At 45.3% G+C, this 18786-nt stretch overlaps 1 protein-coding gene across 6 annotated transcripts in view; it reads left to right on the top strand.

Moving 5' to 3' along the window:
• Nucleotides 1–15184: 15184 nt before the first annotated feature.
• MAP4K4 (mitogen-activated protein kinase kinase kinase kinase 4) overlaps nucleotides 15185–18786 on the top strand; it is a 159408-nt gene continuing 155806 nt past the window's right edge. For 2 of the 6 annotated variants that reach the window (XM_087726382.1, XM_087726379.1), the window contains exons 1-2: nucleotides 15185–15760; nucleotides 16331–16396. In XM_087726382.1, coding sequence (XP_087582508.1) covers nucleotides 15704–15760; nucleotides 16331–16396 — 123 coding nt within the window. In that variant the 5' untranslated portion in view covers nucleotides 15185–15703. The remainder of the gene's footprint in view (nucleotides 15761–16330; nucleotides 16397–18786) is intronic. The other 4 variants (XM_087726385.1, XM_087726380.1, XM_087726381.1 and 1 more) reach the window with 3 other exon arrangements.

Here is an 18786-nt window from a genome sequence, read left to right as displayed (position 1 = left end):
ATTAAACTTAATCTAGTTCTGGTGCCCCTCTTACCCCCTCCCCAATAGCAGCTAATCAGTTTTAGATGGAGTATACTCAGCAGACTTTAATTAGTATTCAAAGATGCTAATAATATAACTGTTCATATCCTGAACAGAAAGGGATGCGGCGGCTAAGTGGCCAAGACACTGAGCTGGTCAATCAGAAAGGTCGGCAGTTCAGCGGTTCAAATCCCTAGAGCTGCGTAATGGAGTAAACTCCTGATATTTGCTCCAACTTCTGCCAACCTAGCAGTTCGAAAGCATGTAAAAAATGCAAGTAGAAAAATAGGGACCACCTTTACTGGGAAGATAACAGTGTTCTGTGTGCCTTTGGCATTTAGTCATGCTGGCCACATGATCAGAGACGTCTTCGGACACCGCTGGCTCTTTGGCTTTGAAACGGAGATGAGCACCGTCCCCTAGAGTCAGGAATGATTAGCACATATGTGCAAGGGGATCTTTACCTTTATCTCATATCCTGAACATGGTGATGGTGGGGAGAACTAGTAAATCATGATGACAACTTTGAGACTGAAAATGGACATATTTATTTATTTAACAGTATACAGAACCTCGATCAATCCCAGAGGACTCTTAGGGGCACACATCAAGAAAATGAAAACCAAAATCCAAATAATGCCAAAAACAAACCAACAAGAGAAACTCTGAATAAAATGCAAGAGAAGTGCCCAGGTAAGTCAGCTGTGATCAAAAAACATATTGCGGTAAAACAGTTGTAACCTCTGGGGTCCTTGGTAGTCTTTTGAGTTTAGCTGCACTGATGATGTTACTTAGTTTGGGAATGAAATCTCTACAAGGAAAAACCACCAAGCTCAGCACTAAAGACCCTACAGTTCAATACTGAGCTACAAATATTCTCTTCTTTCATTTTTAAATTCTTTCTGGATCTGTACTAAGGTGGCTGCTGCACATATTTTGGGGGAAGGGAGGGATATTTTATAAAGCAACAACTATTACACAGAAGACCTACCATTTCAGCTAATGCCTATAGACTTCACAAGGGAGGGAATTTTCAGCAGTTTCTCTCTCTCTCAAGCATTTATTCAGATGATTAAGAATTTACCAGTACATGAATTCAGCTGTACACTCCACCACAGTTTTCAGAAATATATCAAGTGGAAAAATGCTTATATTGGATTTATGCCAGTTTAAAAGTATTCAGGTCATATACCAGATCTTCTTCTGTTGTGGCCTTTGGAGACTATAATTCAGACTGACTATATGCAGAGTATTTCAGTGGAAATAAAGGAAAATAGAACAAAATCTTTCTCTCTTCTACTTTTGTAATGGACAGCATCTTTACACATTCTGAGATGTTCATTGTTAACTTTAGGGATAATTATTTATTTGAGTTGGTATGCTGCCTTGGTCCTAGATGCTAAGCAGTCTGCAGCAGAGGTGGGTTCCTCCCAGTACGGTACGCCAGAAGAAGTAGTGAAAATCTGACCTACCAGACCAGTAGTGGTCCCGTACCAGCAAAAGAAAGAAACAGATGAGGAAGGAAGAGGAGCGGAGGCCTCGGCTGTTGAAAGAAGCGCCCACGCTTCATTCTCTTTGAGAACTGCTTTGCTTGCCCTGGGGAGAAATCAGGAGGGAGGAGAAAGCCTAACTTTAGCTAGGGACAGCCTTCTTTTTCCAGAGGAGGGGGAGGGAGTGGTCACGTGTGGGTTTTATCTTAGCCTGATTGGTCCAAAGACTGAGAGCAAAGCTATAAATACTGGTGCCTTCCAATCCTGGCCCAGATTATCTCAGTCTTTGGTCCAAATACTGTTAGAAAAGTATTTAGGTAGGATTTTTCCTTTTTTGGTTGATTGCAATCTGGTTCCTATTTGGTTTAATTGGGCACTTTAAAACTTTTCTCAAAAACTCTAAATTGTACTGCTGCGGCCCCAAGGGACAGATCTCTGCCTCGGGCGGCTGGGGAGGGCCCTGTGGGGCGTTTAGCCTCCCCCCCCCCCGCGGGCCAGGAGCCTCAACCCTATTCCCGGGAGTGCGGGGGTGCCAGCTCCGGTTTCGGCTGCTTCCGAAGCAGCTCCATTTGCAGCAGCGGTGGCAGGAGTGGCTTCGGCGCCACGTGGAGCGCGTGAGCCACCCGCTGCACAGCTGATCGCCCCGGGCGGCTGCCGTGCCGCCGTATTTGATTTGATTGCTGTGGGGGCCGAGCGGGGGTGAGGAGAGCGTGCCCGGGTGCCGCGTGGCTCTCCCCGACTAGTTTTCAGCGCAGCACCGCCTCCTGGAAGCCCGGCTGAGCCGCTGGAATTGTTGCCGGCCTTTTTGCCCGTGCTCAGAGTTTTGGCGGCCATTTTGAAGGTCGCCATGTGTGTGGGGCCTTGTTTCGGCCTACCTCGTGGGTGAGGCCTAGCACGAGGCTTTGGGCCTAGCCTTCCCCACAGACCTTCAGGCCCTGGTTCCGGTGGGACTTTCAGAGGCCTGTGTTCCTGCTCCCTTCGTCGGACACGTGAGTTGGGTATAGACGAGGGAGCGGAGATTCCCCAGGGCCAGATGGCGGGCCCAGCTGGGGGTGAGGAGGCCCTGGATCAGGAGGTGGGGCCGGGGGCTTCCCCCAGGGATCCTTGGTCTCTAGGCGCCCTTCTAGGTCCTCCACTAGGGAGGAAGCCAGGCGGCATAGGGCGCTGGAAAAGACCTTTGCGAGGGCAGAGAGGCTGGCCCATTCGGCGAGGCCTTCATCCCGGGACAGATCCAAGTCCAGGTCTCCCCTCGGGCCTGTCTCCAGCAGATCTTCCCCTAGGGGATTTAGCCCTGCCTCTTCCTCAAACTCCCCTGGCAGGTCTCGGGCCTACTCCAGGAGGAGGCGTTCCCCCTCCCCTGCAGGTGATCCTCTGGAGGGTTCCTCTCACAGGTTGGCGCCTCAAGGACCTGGTTCTGCTTATGGGGATGTGGAGAATCTGGAGAATCTTCCTGAAGGAATTAAAAGGCTTATTTCTGCAGTCATCTCTCAGGGCATTGCCCAACGGGACAAGGGCTCCCTTTCTGCTAGGCATGTGGGGCTAGGTAGGGCCCAGTATTGAGATTCCTCTCCTTCCATGGTAAGCGAGCCTTCGTTCTTGGGGGGGGGGGGAGAACCTCCAGGAAATGGGCTTCTCAGATGATGAGAATGCGGGCCTTTCTGACGAGCTTTCTTCTTTGTTCCTGCCATGTTCAAGATTCTCTTGGACAAGGCACGGCAGACCACTAAAATTGGGATGGGGGATCCTTCAGTGCCCCCTCCTCGGGATCCTGACATGGCCATGTTTTCTGCTACGGCCACTAACAAGGAGGAGATTCCCGCTCCTCCTCTGTTTTTGGAGGTCTTGACCAATCAGTGGGCTCGCCCCTCCAATTTCTCAGCCCCTGGCAGTAATGACCGCCGGCACTATAACGTGGAGTAGACCTTTGCTCAGGCCATTCAGCTGCCTGCCATTGACAACCCGGTGGCCGCCCTTGTTTCCTCCTCTCCGGTGGTATCGGGTGACGCGGCAGATAAGATGAAGCCGGAGAATAAGCACACAGAGCTTACCTTGTGGAAGAATTTTAACGCCACGGCATGGGCTATTAAGTCCGCGGACTCGGCTTCCTACTTTAACCACGCCACGGTCATGTGGCTTAAGAAGCTGCAGGAGCGTATTCCCATCCAGGACGAGCGGCTCCACCAGGATCTGTTTAAGATCTTGGCGGCCTGCCAGTTCTCCGCTGATGCAACCCCTGGACACAGTCAAGTTTGCCTCCAGTGCCTTGGCCACCTCTGTCACCTCTCGTAGGTTTCTTTGGTTGCGTCACTGGCAGATGGATAACAAGGCTAAATGGGATTTGGCGGCTGCTCCCTTCAAGGGGCCGAACCTTTTCGGGGAAGCCCTCGTCCCCATCCTAGTGGAGGATAAGGACAAGAAGAAGGTTCTTCCTTCTACTGCTAAGAAGCCCGAGGCTAAGTCACGTCCTTTCCGCAGGCAGAGGTATAGAGCCACAGATTACGGATATAACCAGCGTTTTTCTTCCTTCCCAGCTGATAGGCAGTTCTCCGGGCCGTCCTTCCAGGACAGGAATCGTTTCCAGGGCCAGGCCAGGCGGCCCTTTCGTGGTGGAGGCGGCCGTCCCTACCGCAGGGGGAAGTGACTTAAACCCGAGTCCTCCCATCGGCGGCCGCCTCTCCCTCTATGCGGATCAATGGGACGAAATCACGTCAGACGCTTGGGTCCGAGCCACGGTTCGTCACGGTCTCAGGTTAGAATTCCTCTCCACTCCTCCAAACCTCTTTCGGTCCTTCCCTCTGCCTCGGAGTCGGGAGCGCCGCCGCCTGATGGATCAGGTGATTGCCCACCTTCTCGACATTCGGGCGGTGGAGGCGGTTCCTCTAGGGGAACGAGGCCTCGGCCACTACTCCAACCTCTTCATGGTTCCGAAGAGCACGGGGGGCTGGAGGGCGATTCTAGACCTCAAGTGCCTGAACAGGTTTCTGGTGTACAGACGCTTCAAAATGTCATCCCTCAAATCTATTCTTCAGGGCATCAGGAAGGGGGACTTCCTGGCCTCCGTGGATCTCACGGAGGCCTATCTTCACATTCCCATCCTGCCCACTCATGAGGTTCTCTCACGGGTCCCGCCACTACCAGTACAGGGCTCTTCCCTTTGGCCTGGCCTCGGCCCCACGGACCTTCACAAAGGTTCTGGCGGCTCATCTGCGGTCTGTGCCAGTTCGTCTCCAATGCTATTTAGACGATGTCTTGGTTCAGGCGGGGTCCCTTCCTCAGGCCGTCTTGGATCTTTGGCTCACCATTCGAAGCCTTCAAAGCCTGGGCTTTTCAGTGAACTTCACCAAGAGTCATCTTTCCCCCTCCACTCGCATTCTGCATCTGGGGACAGTCATAGATTCCAAGTCGGGGGTGGTGAGTCTGTCTCAGGAACGGCAGGACAGCCTCCGTCGTCTGGCGGAAAGCGTTCGCGCAAGGCGGTCCACTTCCATCCTCTCTCTGTCACAGTTATTGGGCAAGATGGTCTCTTGCATCAGGATTGTCCCGTGGGCCAGGCTTCATCTCAGGCCCCTCCAGTGGGAACTCATCCCCTTTCAGAGGGGACGATTGAGCAATTCTCTTCGGACTCTCCGTCTCCCGGCGGGGGTCCGGGTCTCTCTGGCGTGGTGGCTCTCCCTGGCCATTCAGTGGGGCTGCTGCTTCTGGGAGCCGGACAGGGTGACCGTCACCATGGACGCGAGTCTGTTCGGGTGGGGGGCCCTGGTGGGCTCTCGGATGGCGCAGGGCAGGTGGACGGCCTCGGACCTACGCCACAATATAAATTGGCTGGAGCTGAAGGCTGCGCGACTGGCTCTGCGCCACTTTCAGTCCTCGGTGGAGGGTGCCATGTGCTCCTCCTGACGGACAATGTGGCCACCAAGGCTCACATCAATCGTCAGGGTGGGACCCACTCGCGGGGCCTCTGGTTGGAGGCTCTGCGGCTGGGCTCCTGGGCGGAGAGACACCTGCTGTCCTTGGTGTCGGAGCACATCTCGGGACTCTCCAATGTCCAGGCGGATTGGCTCAGTCGAGCGACTCTGGACAACGACGAGTGGCAACTCCACCCATCGCTGTTCCGGAGGATCTGCCAAAGGTTCGGGTCTCCTCTGGTGGACCTGTTTGTGTTGCCTGAAAACTCCCAGCTTCCACGGTTCTTCACCCGTTCCCAGTCCAGGTCGGCGGAGGGCACGGACGCCCTCAGGAACCAATGGCCCCTGGTTTATGCCTTCCCTCCCATTCCCCTCATCCTGGGGACCGTCAGGAAAGTGGTGGTGGAGGGGGCCCTGGTCATCCTGGTGGCCCCGTATTGGCCCAGGAGGCCCTGGTTCGCAGACCTGGTATAGCTGTCGGTGGCCCCCCATGGAGGATTCCACGGGGGGAGGTAGTCTTGCTGCAGGGGGCTCTGGTTCACCCGGAGCCACAGTGGCTTCATCTGACCGCCTGGCTCTTGAACAGCGGCTTCTGAGGGAGGCTCATCTGTCCTCCGGGTCATTCACACCATCGAGGCGGCTCGGCGGCCGTCGACGACCCGCATTTATAACTCCACCTGGGCGGCCTTTGTCCGATGGTGCTCACCTAGGGGCATTTCTCCCGATAGGGCCACCATTCCCAACGTCTTGGATTTCCTTCAGAAAGGTCCTGAGGACGGGCTTTCACAGAATACCTTGCGTCGCCAGGTGGCGGCTCTGTCTTCGGTCCTGGAGGGATGGGGTCTTCTTCCCTTTCCCAGTTTCCCCTGAAGGGGGCGGCTAATCTCTGCCCTCCCCCCGTCCACAGGTTTCCCATGTGGGATCTTCCCCTGGTGCTCAGGGCCTTGACGGGGGCCCCGTTCGAGCCCCTCCGATCTGTTCACTTACGTTTCTTGTCGCTGAAAGTGGTCTTCCTGGTGGCGATCACGTCCGCCCGATGTATTTCGGAGCTAGGTGCTCTGTCTTTGTCACTTTCACCAGGACAGGGTGGTGCTTCGCCTTGACCCAGCCTTCGTTCCGAAGGTGAATACCCCCTTTCATAGGACTCAGGAGATCGTCCTGCCTGACTTTTGCCCGGGTCCGTCCAATGACAGGGAACGGCTCTGGCATCGGTTAGATGTCCGCCGCGCTCTGCGAATCTACCTGCGGCGGACCGGGGAGATCCGTAGGTCTGAGGCCTTGTTTGTCACATTCCAGTCGGGGATGCTGGGGTCGAGAGTGTCTTCGGCTACCATTGGTCATTGGCTGCGTCAGGCCATAGTGGAGGCTTACGGGGCTTCGGGTCGTCCGGCCCCGTCGGGGGTCATGGCCCATTCTACTAGGAGTGCCGCGACCACAGCGGCGTGGGCCACGAGGGCCCCGTTTGAGGACATCTGTCGTGCGGCCACTTGGCCTTCCCCGACGTCTTTCATCCGGCATTATCGTCTGGATGCTTTCGCGTCTGCGGACGCGTCCTTCGGTCGGAGAGTCTTGCAGGGAGTGGCGGCTGAGGCTCCCCTTGGGCCCTAGTGGTTCTTGTTCTCCCTCCCTGGGACCTTTAGCTTGGGTATGTCCCACACGTGACCACTCCCTCCCCCTCCTCTGGAAAAAGGACGTTGGTCTTACCTGAACGTCTATTTTCGGAGGGGGGGAGGGAGTGGTCACGACCCGCCCTGAGTTGTGTTCGTTGGGGCCAAGAGGAGGGCCTGGGTGTTCCCAGGGTTTGTTGTGGTTGTTTTTTTGTCGTTTCAGTTGTACCGTTCGGCTTCGAGAATCTGGGCCAGGATTGGAAGGCACCAGTATTTATAGCTTTGCTCTCAATCTTTGGACCAATCAGGCTAAGATAAAACCCACACGTGACCACTCCCTCCCCCCTCCAAAAATAGACGTTCAGGTAAGACCAACGTCCTTTCTCTCTCTCCCTGATTTCTCCCCAGCTGCGCTCGCGGCGAAAGGAAGCAGGATTGCTGGCTGGTGCTTGTTTCCCTTACTGCTCGCCACTGCCATCCCTGCGGGACAGAGCCCCCACCCTACTGGTTGCAGCCTGGGCCCGGCCTGCCCTGCTTAGCTGGGCAGGAAAGCGGCGAGGGGGCAAGCGGCATTGAGCGGTAAGGGAAGCGAGCATCAGCCAGCATCCCTTCCTCCTTCCTCCGAGAGCCGCAGAAGCAGGGGAAAACGAGGTTCCTTTGCCAGCCTCCCAGCTGGGAAAACAAATTTTCACAGTTCTGTGGACATGGCTAGGTGGGGGGGGGGGCATGTGACTGTGTGTGCGAGTGACATTAAGTAGACCACGCCCACTCAGTCACATGCCCCCACCTAGCAACCCCCACAGAACCAGTAGTAAAAAAAATTGAAAACCAGCCCTTGTCTGCAGGTTAATAAAATAATATTCTGGAATATATATATATATATATATATATATATATATATATGTGTGTGTGTGTGTGTGTGTGTGTGTGTGTGTGTGTGTGTGTGTGTGTGTGTGTGTGTGTGTGTGTGTGTGTGTGTGTGTGTGTATATACATACATACATACATACATACATACATACATACATACATACATATATATATATATATATATATATATATATATATGTAATTTTCTCTCTATCTCCTTCAAGTCAGTCTTCACTCCTGATGTTTGCATGGACAAGACCCTGAAGTTATCTTGGCAGCATTTTTAGAAGCCCTTTGCCTTTGTTTACAGTACTCGCTAGGATTGAAAGTGACTGGCCCAAGTTCAGCGAGTTTTGTTCATAAGGTGGGAATAGAATTCAGGATGTCCTGGCTTCTGGCCCAGTGCCTTAAGTACTATACCAAACTGGGTCTCTTGGAATAAAATCAAAATAATCAATGGTAAAAAAATATAATCACACTCATTAGCACTATTCCTATAGATGTTACCAGGCTATAATAACTACAGCATGGCTTGTAACAGTGACCAAAATGCAGAATAGAACTGCATTAACAACACTCCTATATGTTAATAGGGAGGGATTGGACTTCCTACTCCTAACAGAGTGGGAAGGCCCTCATTTCTAGGAGCTAATCTCACCTATGTCTGTTAGGATAGGGCCCAGAGTGTGCTGTCTTGGCAAGCTGATGTGGTATCTCCCAGATATTATCATGTGTGACACAGGACAATTATGCTCCACAGCAGACTTTCTCAACCAAAGCACCATGCAGACTTCTATTTCTAGAATTCCCAGCTGACCTAGATCTTCATAAGAATTTTGTGAACTGATGTCTATACATCTTGAAGCTAAGATGTGTAGCATTTCAAAAGCACTATCATTCCTGAGAAAGTTCTTCTTTAAAAAAATTAGATCATTTAAACTACCTACACAGAATGATCATTGCAAGGACCATTATAGTTATCTTTTTATATTAAGTAGAATACTATCTTTTTGAATCATTTCAACTACAGCTATTATCAGCAGGATCCGATTGTGAATTCTGACTGAAAGACAAACTCAGCATTTGTTTCTGAAAGCTATTTCTTCTCAGTTAAGTGAGTTAAAATAAAGAATTTCAATTTGAAAAATATAAAGATATCTCTATGTGATTTCCAGCTGATATTATTCAACTATTATCTTTAAATTACTAACAATTAGCCCTTTTGTAATTGGATAAAAATTCTGTTTAAAGAATTGAGTGAATTTCATTGATGAACTGAATCATCAAGATAAAAATAATAACATGAAGAATACTTCATATTAAAAGGATGCCAATTCTAAAAGCGAGCCTTAATGATCATGAAATTAAAAAAAATCTGGAAATCCACTGATAGCAAACAGCAGCAACTTTTTATTCAAGAATTAAATAGACTAAATCTACTCTCTCTTTTTGTATTCTTTGCCAAGAATTATTTCACCCTGTAAATGCTTCTTTGATGCACACCAGTTCCATACAGAGGAAAGCTTCCAACACAATGCCATAAAGACAAAAGAGAAACATACTGGAAAGGAAATCAATGTATCTATTTAGACTTAGGGAAATTACAGAAAAATGTGTGATTAAAGTAGATATATTCAAGGAGAATATTGGAAGAGGTCTCATAAAAATAAATGAAGTTACAGAAAGATAGGAATACTATAACTGCAATTATAAAATTGTAGTCAGTAAGTGAGGACTATCTATATATTAAGGATACTATTCTTCTAACAATTGAGATGGAGCGGATAAATGGACTAGGTGTCAGGTGCAGATGACTATACAATGTAAAGCCATAGAAGAAAAGGCAGTTAGAGTGCTAACAGCATTATGGCAAGACATATAAATAAGATAAAGAACAGGTAAAGACACCTGGCCTAAACAGGTAATTATACCCTCAAGCTGACTGCACCTATGCAGGTTTCTTTGGCAGTGTTACAAAAATGGTTTGCCACTGCTTTCTTCTCAGCCTGGCTGAGAAAGTGAAACATACTGATGCATATTTTGAGAGAAGACTATAAAGAAGAACCAGTGGTGCTTGAGGAGGAATGGGCTATTAACACCTGGGAAATAAAAAAGCCACAGGAATACAGGTAGACGAACTTTCACACAGAGCTCATTACGAAGTCTGGCATGGAAAATGCATGTCAGTCCTCTGCCAATACATATAGAAAAAGCAGCCTGGCCTAAAGACTTGAAAAAGTCTCTCTGTATTTAAAAGGGGGCATTCCAAGTATGTTCCAAATAAAGGACAGTAGCTTTAATACAATTTCATTTGCCAGTAACACTGTATTGAACATTTTGCAGACGACCATATAAAAACAATTACATCTATACAAGCAAGCTTCAGAAGAAAACATAAGAACATAAGATCAGACAGCTAATATTAGGTAGGCAACCAAAAGAGCAAGACAGTTTCAAAAAGAGTTCTAATTCTGTTTTATCAACTATACCAAAGCTTTAGATAGCAAGAACATAATTTGGGAAGATTGAATGAGTTAAAGAGGGCTGTATTATATTACTTTTCCTATTTAGTGTATATATTAATGTAATATGTCATGTGAACGGCAAGAATGAGCAAGCCAGATCTATTTTTCACATTTTGATGGTGGCAATTCTGTAAAGCTCAACAATTCTGGAAAATGATCTACACCAAAATGAAATATCTCTTAAAACTTTAATTCCCATTTCAATCTGTAATGCTCTTATTAAACTTTACTAAAACATATTGTATTAGCTTTGTATATGCTAACTGCTGCAAGAATATTATGTGCTTTTTACTGGCAAGATCACTCAACAGAACAATGGCTGACTAAATTATGTGACTGCTTCAACTTCACAACTTCATAACTGAAAACAAATATTTCAGATAATTTAATTAAAATTGGGAAGAATTTCTTGATTACAACTTAACACATGGATTTGTATTGCATCAAAATTTGGCTTACTGTTCTTATAAAGTCTATATTCTAATTTCACAGGATATCTAATATAATTTACTAATTTTGTTTAGTGATTTATATTATGATGACTGTAGTTCTTGATAGTCTTAGTTTAGAATTAATAGTGATTTTTGTCTTTTAAAACAATAAAATATATTCGGTTATTTACAGTTAACTGTATTACATTGGAAAATTATAATAATTTCTAAATCTTTTGGTCACTGGGTATTTTACTTTTTATAGTCCCTTCTTGTATTGTAGTTATCTCTGTTTGTATGTTTTGTTTGACAGTCAATAAAAATACAAAAAGAAAAAAAAGTAAACCTGCAGAGTAGAAAGTTAGAAAACTAAGATTATGTCAACTGGAAAACTAGAAGAATTTAATGTAAACAAAATGACTGAAATAGTTAACAGTTACAATTATCTAAGGTCTAAAATTGATAAAAATGATACAAAAGAAATTCAGAAAAGAAAAAGAATTTATTTTTCAACAAAAATATTGAAAAAGCTAATGAAATAGAGGAATTTTAATCAAGGCAAATTTTTGATTGGCCAATTCCATTGAATTACCCATTATAATGCATTGATGTGAGAGATAAACTCTGTATAAGAACAAGAGGAAAAATATTGATTCCTTTGAGTTACAGTGTAGAGAAGTTTGCTTTGCATCCCTCAGATAACCAAAAGAATCTGCCTTTCAATACTAGAGGTTTTTAAAGCTCATTGATCAAAGGGTCATCAAACAAAAACTATTATACTTTGGGCACATCATAAGGGCTGATGCATATATGTACAAGATGACAATGGCATAGGCATGATGGACGGAAGGAGAAAGAGAGTATAACAATGCATGAAGTGGCTAGGCAGAATACTGGATGCCAAATAATGCAACTGCAAAAACTATATAATGGGGTGGAACAGCTTGGAAAACTTTTATCGATAGAGCCAACAAGGGTCAGCTACTGTATAACGTAATGGAGTGTTAAAAGAACAATCTTTACAATTGTGATCTTGCCAAAATGTGTATTATGTTTAAAACCGAGGTATTTTGGGGGGGAGGGGGGGAAACAGTATGACTCAGAATTGGGAAAGGAATATGACAAGATGCATATAGTCCTAATATGCAATTAGCTATAGGGAATTCTCTCTATATATTACTAAAACTCTTGTGTCTGCAACATTAAATGGGGTGAACCTGTGCATCACAGGGCAACAGTTTGTGAACTAAAGAAGCTCAAATGAGCTAACTTACAGAATGTCTTGAAAATTTGGGACCCATGGAACCAGCCTCTCTTTTGACCACTGGAGATCAGCTAGACCAATCCTGCCTTAGCCCTTTAGAGGCCTGGTAGCCAGGTCCCACCATTGGCTGTTGGAGGGGGGAGGTGTCAGTTGCAGTCAAACTGGCAGGAAGTTGGAAGTCACTCCTGCTCCCTCTGCTTTTTTGCCTTTAGTCATTCTGTTTATTTATGTAAGGAAATATCTCTGAAACAATGAACCCACACATCAGGGGGTCTAGAACAATTGGCAGCACTGGAAAATAGGTGAAAATATAGATGAAATATGAACCCTAGATTTACAGAAAATACCTTTTAATACTCATTTTTTCCTGGACCCATGAATCAAAATGCATTGATTGTCCTACAGAAGTAAGGAGATTAATGATTATGAAATAAGGTAGCCCAGATCATGACACCTATGGCTATTTCAATGACAACAAACCTAACAATAGTTAAAGAAATTATCAATGTAATGTCGTACTTAACTTAGTACTACAATTGAGCCCAAAATTTATGTTGTTGAGAAATTTGTTACGTGAGTTTTTCCCCATTTTACAACTTTTGTTGCCACATTTGTTAAGTGAATCACTGCAGTTCTTAAATTAGTAACAGGGTTGTTAAGTGAATCTGGTTTCCCCATTGCCTTTGCTTGTCAGAAGGTCGCAAAAAGGGATCCGTTGACTCGAGGACATAGCAGCTGTCATAAATGTGAGTTGGTTGGCAAGCATGCAAATGTAAATCACATGACCATGGGGATGCTGCAATGGTCATAAGTGTGAAACGTGGTCATAAATCATTTTTTTCACTGCTGTTGTTACTTTGAAAGGTCACTAAATGAATTATTGTGTCAAGGGCTACCTGTATAACTGTGAAAGTGGACCTAAGTAACAGCAAGAAAAAGAATACAGATACTTCTAATAAGGAATTTGGAGACAGTTGTGAAGAATACTACAGATGATGCAAGAAGTAATAAATTCAGGCCTGGAACAAATACAGACTTATTGTTCCCTTGGGGCAATGATCAGCTTAACAGAAACTCACATACTTTGGGCATGTAAAGCAAATGGGTGGTGGACTAAAAAGAATTATTATATGGGAGACTGAGGGAAATAGAAGAGAAAGACAATAGATAAATGGATGGCTATGATAGGATCAAAGATGTTACTGGAATGTAAACTGAGGATTATTATTAAAGTGAAATGAAAATAGCAAACTATTTCCCTACTGTCATGGGAAGCTAACCCTCCCACTTGATGGCATCCAAATAACTAACTGTAGTTTCTTTTCCTTAAATCTCAATTAAAAAAGACAAAACGAAAACATTCTGCCTGACGTTCTAGAGAACAACAATAACTTGAACTAATTCCAGACCTGAAGAACAATGACTCATATTTATTTTTCAATATTCAGTTTTTATGCTTTTAAAATTTATTTGTCCACCACCCAAAGCAGTGAGGAAGATAGGCAATTTGACAAATGAATGGATGAATAAATAAATAGTCCAAAGTGGTCCAAGGCACTCTCTGATATTTGTCATCGTATGACTCAGATGCTTTAAGTTCAGGGAATTTATTACTGTATATGGATAACAAAAAAATAAGAAAATCCTAGGTTTCACTGAAAAGTAGGTACCTATAGCAGGAACCTATAGCCTTTCTTAAGTTAGGCCCCTAGTTTCCTTAGATGCTTTTGCCAACTATGTGTCCCAAGGATGTGTTGGAGAATATTCCCACAACCCATAACTATAAGGCTGCAGGAGTCACCTCAGTTGTTATTGGGAAATAGAGTCTACATTAATTAGATCTGGGATTTTCTGGAAGTGGCTTTCCTACCCTTTCCTGGTGATGTCAGATAATTGCTCCTGAATAAAAACATCATACCAAAAAGACAAAGTACAGTAGTCCTCCTATTGTATAATCAGAAAATTACTGGTGGTACCAGGCCTATGATCAATGGCCTCTGGCAAGCAGGTTTGAGGTGAATAGGATCAAGCAACTCTTAACTACCAAAGAGCCTTCCAAGTCTTTTTAATTAATCAGAGACATTACTGATTTTCTTAATGAGTGCCTATGTGTTTTAGGAGTTAATGTGCTGGACTGGCACCAGGGAGACTCACGTTCAAATCCAATTTTATGCAGGGAGTAAGCCCTGGCCCTGTTATCTCGATTCACAGGATTGTTATTGTGGTGAAAAATAGGAGGGGAGTTTTAATTCCTGAATGAAAGACACACAAGGTAAAACAAATGAGAAAAAAACCACCAGCCAATAACTTGAGTTGAGTCCTAAGTGATGCGATGACATAAAAACCGCTGTTTCAAATAGGTTGTGGAGGATTTTCACGCCAACTTGAAAGAATGACACTGACTTGCCGGCCTGATGATCATTGTTCCCACCTAGTACATCTTTCCCTCACATAAATGGAGCGCTTGCCCAGAGTCTACATTGTTCAGGAAGTTATCTAGAGATACCTTATTTTTCTGGGGAGCGAGGCCTAGCTGGGAAGCTCTCCGAGACAACTTCTGTCTATTGTTCTGTGCCACACCCTGATTGCCTATCGATAGATTCGCTCCAAAAGGGATTTCCCTAGGCAGCCTCTGCCTGAAAGCAAGAGACGACACCCCCTCCCCTTCTTCTTCTCCTTCTCCCCCCCTCTCCAACCTCCATTTACCCAGAAGTGCTTTGGTGCGCGTGTGTTTCCGCTGGGTTTTCCTGTCGGAGAAAGAAAGAGCGAGCTGTTGGCTTCCTTTCTGACTTGAGAGTTTATTTTGTATCCTTTCGCACCTCTTCCCTCCCAGCGCTCGCTTTGTTTCCCCTTTCCCAGCGCTGGAGGAAGCTCCCGTGGAAAAACCAGTGTCTCTGAGCTCAGGGCGCAGCAGCAGCAGCAGGAGGAGGAGCAGAAAGAGAACCGATTGGGGTGGGAGGGGGTGGGGGGGCGGAGGAAGGCAGGGAGCGACTGTGTCCGGGTGGCGTTTTATTGTTCGCGTGCTCCGGTGGGCGGGTGGGTGCGAGTTGCTCTGCGCGCGCGCGCGCGCGCATGAAAGCCGCCGCCGCCTGCTCTTCTCCCACCGCCGGCTCTGGGTTCTTATGTTGGATGTAGCTGCCTGGGAAGAGACGCCTCTTGGGAGCGCCCGCTCTTTTCTTCCCGATGGTGTGAATCCGCTTCAGAGCGACCTTCGCACGAACTGAGATCGAAAAGGAACTATTTAAAGCAGCCAAGAAGTCACGGTAGCCCTACATTGCTCGGTCTCCTCTTCCACCGTAGAGCAAAGCAGCAGCAGCAGCAGAAGCCTCCACCGCCCTCCTGGATCTCCATCTCTCCATTGAAGAAGAGTTTTACCCCGGACTGAAGAAAGCAAGAAACGGAAGGGCGGAGAGAGAGAGAGAAAGAAAGAGAGAGAAGAAAAGAAAAGATCTTTCTGAGAGGCAGACACAGAAAGAGACAGACAGAGAGGGGGGGTAGTTTTCAAGCGGGTGACGCTTTATATTTTCACCGTGGCGTGCCAAGTGCTTGGCTCTTTATTTATATAGTTAAGAAAAATAACAAAAAGGAAAAATGGCGAATGACTCTCCTGCAAAAAGTCTGGGAGATATAGACCTTTCCTCTTTGCGGGTGAGTGTGACTTGGGGCGAGGGGTGGCGGTGGCGGTGAGGATGGAAGGGAAAGCAAGGGAGAAAAGGGCTGCTTGCAGACGATCCTTGGCCGTCTTGTCTCCCGCTATCCACACAAAGCGGGCGACGTCTTCCCTGGCGTGGCTTTTGTTGTTCGGAGCTGGGTTGGGGCGGAGGGGGAAGGAAGGGAGGGTGAGAGGAAGACTTGGGCTTGTACATTGCGGGGGGTGGGTGGGTGGGAGAAGAAGCCTCTGTCATAAGGGGGGATGGGTTATTACACCCTTAAAAAAAGGCCCTTTACTAGTTAGCTCGTTGGCTTCCCATTTTGTGCCCTGGGCAGAAGCGAGGGGAGGATGAGTCCACTCTTGGGTTCCTTTCCTTTGTTTGCATGTATTGGCATGTGCGTAGAAAAACAGGGTGAAACAACTGCACTGCTAAACGATCCACTCCACTGTTTGCATTTGGGGGATCCAGCAATAATTGCCTAAAGATAACAATCATATCTTCTCTTCTCCCCACTTCCCCTTCTCTCCCAACCATCCTTTCATTTTTCCTCACCTTTATTGTGTAGGATCCTGCTGGGATTTTTGAGCTGGTGGAAGTGGTTGGAAATGGCACATACGGGCAAGTTTATAAGGTTTGTGTTAAGGTTTTTTCCCCCCTTCTTTAAAAAAAACCATGTACATGTTTCTCTTTCACAGTAGCCAGGATGTTGGGCCATCCTTGCTTTGTGAACAAAAGTTAATAGAAATACATTTCCTGTGGCTTTGTGACAGGGATTATCAGCACCTGTCCTTGTTTTCAAGGGACCCATTTGTGTTTATAAGTTCATAAGATACTAACGCTTGCTGCCCCTATGTTACAAACCAAAACTCTTTTTATCTTTTATTTTATCATGTAGTATTTTCCCTATCTGTGCACTGGGATGATAGTGGAGTGGAGAAACGGGGGGGGGGGGGGGGGGTTGTTCCTGTCATTATCAAAAATGATCAAACAGCCTTGCTTTTGAAAAAAGAACAGCTGGCTTTCTTTGTTATGAATTTGTTAAGGTGTGTGGAAGCTGGCACAATACTGTCTTCAGTGTTACCTCTATAAGAGGGTGTGGATGAAAAGGGTGGGGTGAAAGTGGGGAAAAAAGTAGGAAAGGTTATTCTCAGGCTGGAAAGCAGAAAATCAAAATTTCTGGAACAACCTGTTTGACAAGTAGATGAAATTGGGGGGACGATGACACAACACACACACACACACACAAATATATACAAACATGGGTAAGATAAGTTGCTGTGAAAGTCTTCAAGATATAACCCCTTTTAGAGGAAACAAATACTGCAATATCATGGGCTGTGTAATGTTTAGTCACCTATATGACTAAGTTTTCCAATGCACATTGTTATGGGAGTGAAACATCAGCCAGGTTTTGTTTATATAAAAGAATTTGAATTAATTTGAGGAAGTAACAAAAAATGTATTTCTTGTGCTGTGTTGCACATCTTAAGAACTGTTGTTCATCAGTCATTGATTTTCATCTCTAGGTATACAGCAGAAAAGATGCATGATTGTGTACAAGTAGTTTTTGACATGTACTTGTAGATCATCCTCATATCTGATTGTTATTGCTGTATGGATTGGTATACTGTTTGCAATTGTAAAAACATTGCAGTAAGCTGAATTGGTCTGGCCTTGTTTTAGACAAAAAGAACTAGGCCTATGTAGGGATTGAATGAATCACTATGAGTCTGATTCTGAAACTGATTTATAGGTGACCTTTTGATACCTGGTTTTGTCTCATTTTTCTGCATTGTTATTGCTTCTGAAGGTTACATCATCTTGGGTGTGTCTTTTTCTGCCTCCCATTCCCCAGAATGGAGTTCAGTTGTATGAATGTATACCTCACCATCAATTAATTCAAATCATGCAATAGCCATAATTTAATCTTAAAATATTGCAAGCTAATTAGTACACTTTGGAGTTGGCAGAAGGTTGATTGAAATACTTTGGTTTGAGTTGCAAAGTTTTTCATGAAATGGAAGTACTGGTGGTACCTAAACACTGCTAGACCTAGTATGAACAAACTGCATAAATATCTGCACCTTGAAAGAAGACAGTTATATAAACTAGTATAATTCTTCTGATAGGTTATTTTGATTTTGGTAATATTACAATGGGATCAAAATGGTTTGATTCTCTCTTATTATATGCACAAATTTTCAGTGACAATTTTAATGCCTTTTTTTGAAGGAGCACCAATTGATTGAATTTTTCCCTAGTTTGTTTGTTTGTTTATTTATTTATTTATTAGACACATTTATATGCCGCCCAATCCCGAAGGACTCCGTTTGTACTTGTATCTAAAATAGTGTGCCTTGTGTTAGCCATAGGGATGCTGAAGATGGGGCATTACAGAGCAGTTACTTGATGAAACTTTTCAGTCATCATTTCTTCCTTGTAGATTGCTCTAGTCTAAGATGTGGAGCAGCAAGAAAGATAAGTTTATAATGTGTGGTTATAGTTAACATTTAATGTCCTTTTTTTATGGGTATTTTTCTAAAGAGTTGGCAACAAAGCTGCATAATAAACCTTAGCAGGTTGTATAAGATGTTCAGACCAAACAGAAATTAAGCTGACATTTTCGGCTAAACTATAGCTTGCTAAATCCTGATTTATTATTTGCCTTTGGCTTGACCCCATAGTTGACTGGGCTTATGCAGTATAAACTAATGTTTGCTTCAAACAGTATATAAAAGGCAACCAAATCATTTTATAGCTTAATACAATGTGTCAGTGTGACTTTACAAATGAGTTTTATGGAGTAAATGTGTTTCCCAACTTGAGCAACTTTAAGATGTATGGCCCCCAACTTCCAGAATTTCCTAGTCAGCATGGCCATTCTAATAATTCTAGCAGTTGAATTCCTCATGCTCAAAGTTGCTGTGGATGGAAACCACTTATTTATTCCTTACATTCTCTACAAAACACCAGGGTATAAAGACAAGAATCATATGTTCTTCCAGAGGTGGAACTACAACT

This window comes from Thamnophis sirtalis, unplaced genomic scaffold (genome assembly GCF_051295495.1).
Source record: "Thamnophis sirtalis isolate CommonGarterSnake01/CBP01778 unplaced genomic scaffold, rThaSir2_p1.2 scaffold_12, whole genome shotgun sequence".
NCBI classification, from domain to species: domain Eukaryota; kingdom Metazoa; phylum Chordata; class Lepidosauria; order Squamata; family Natricidae; genus Thamnophis; species Thamnophis sirtalis.
Note: the sequence above shows the minus strand (reverse complement) of the source record. Positions and strands in the feature narration are given on the sequence as shown.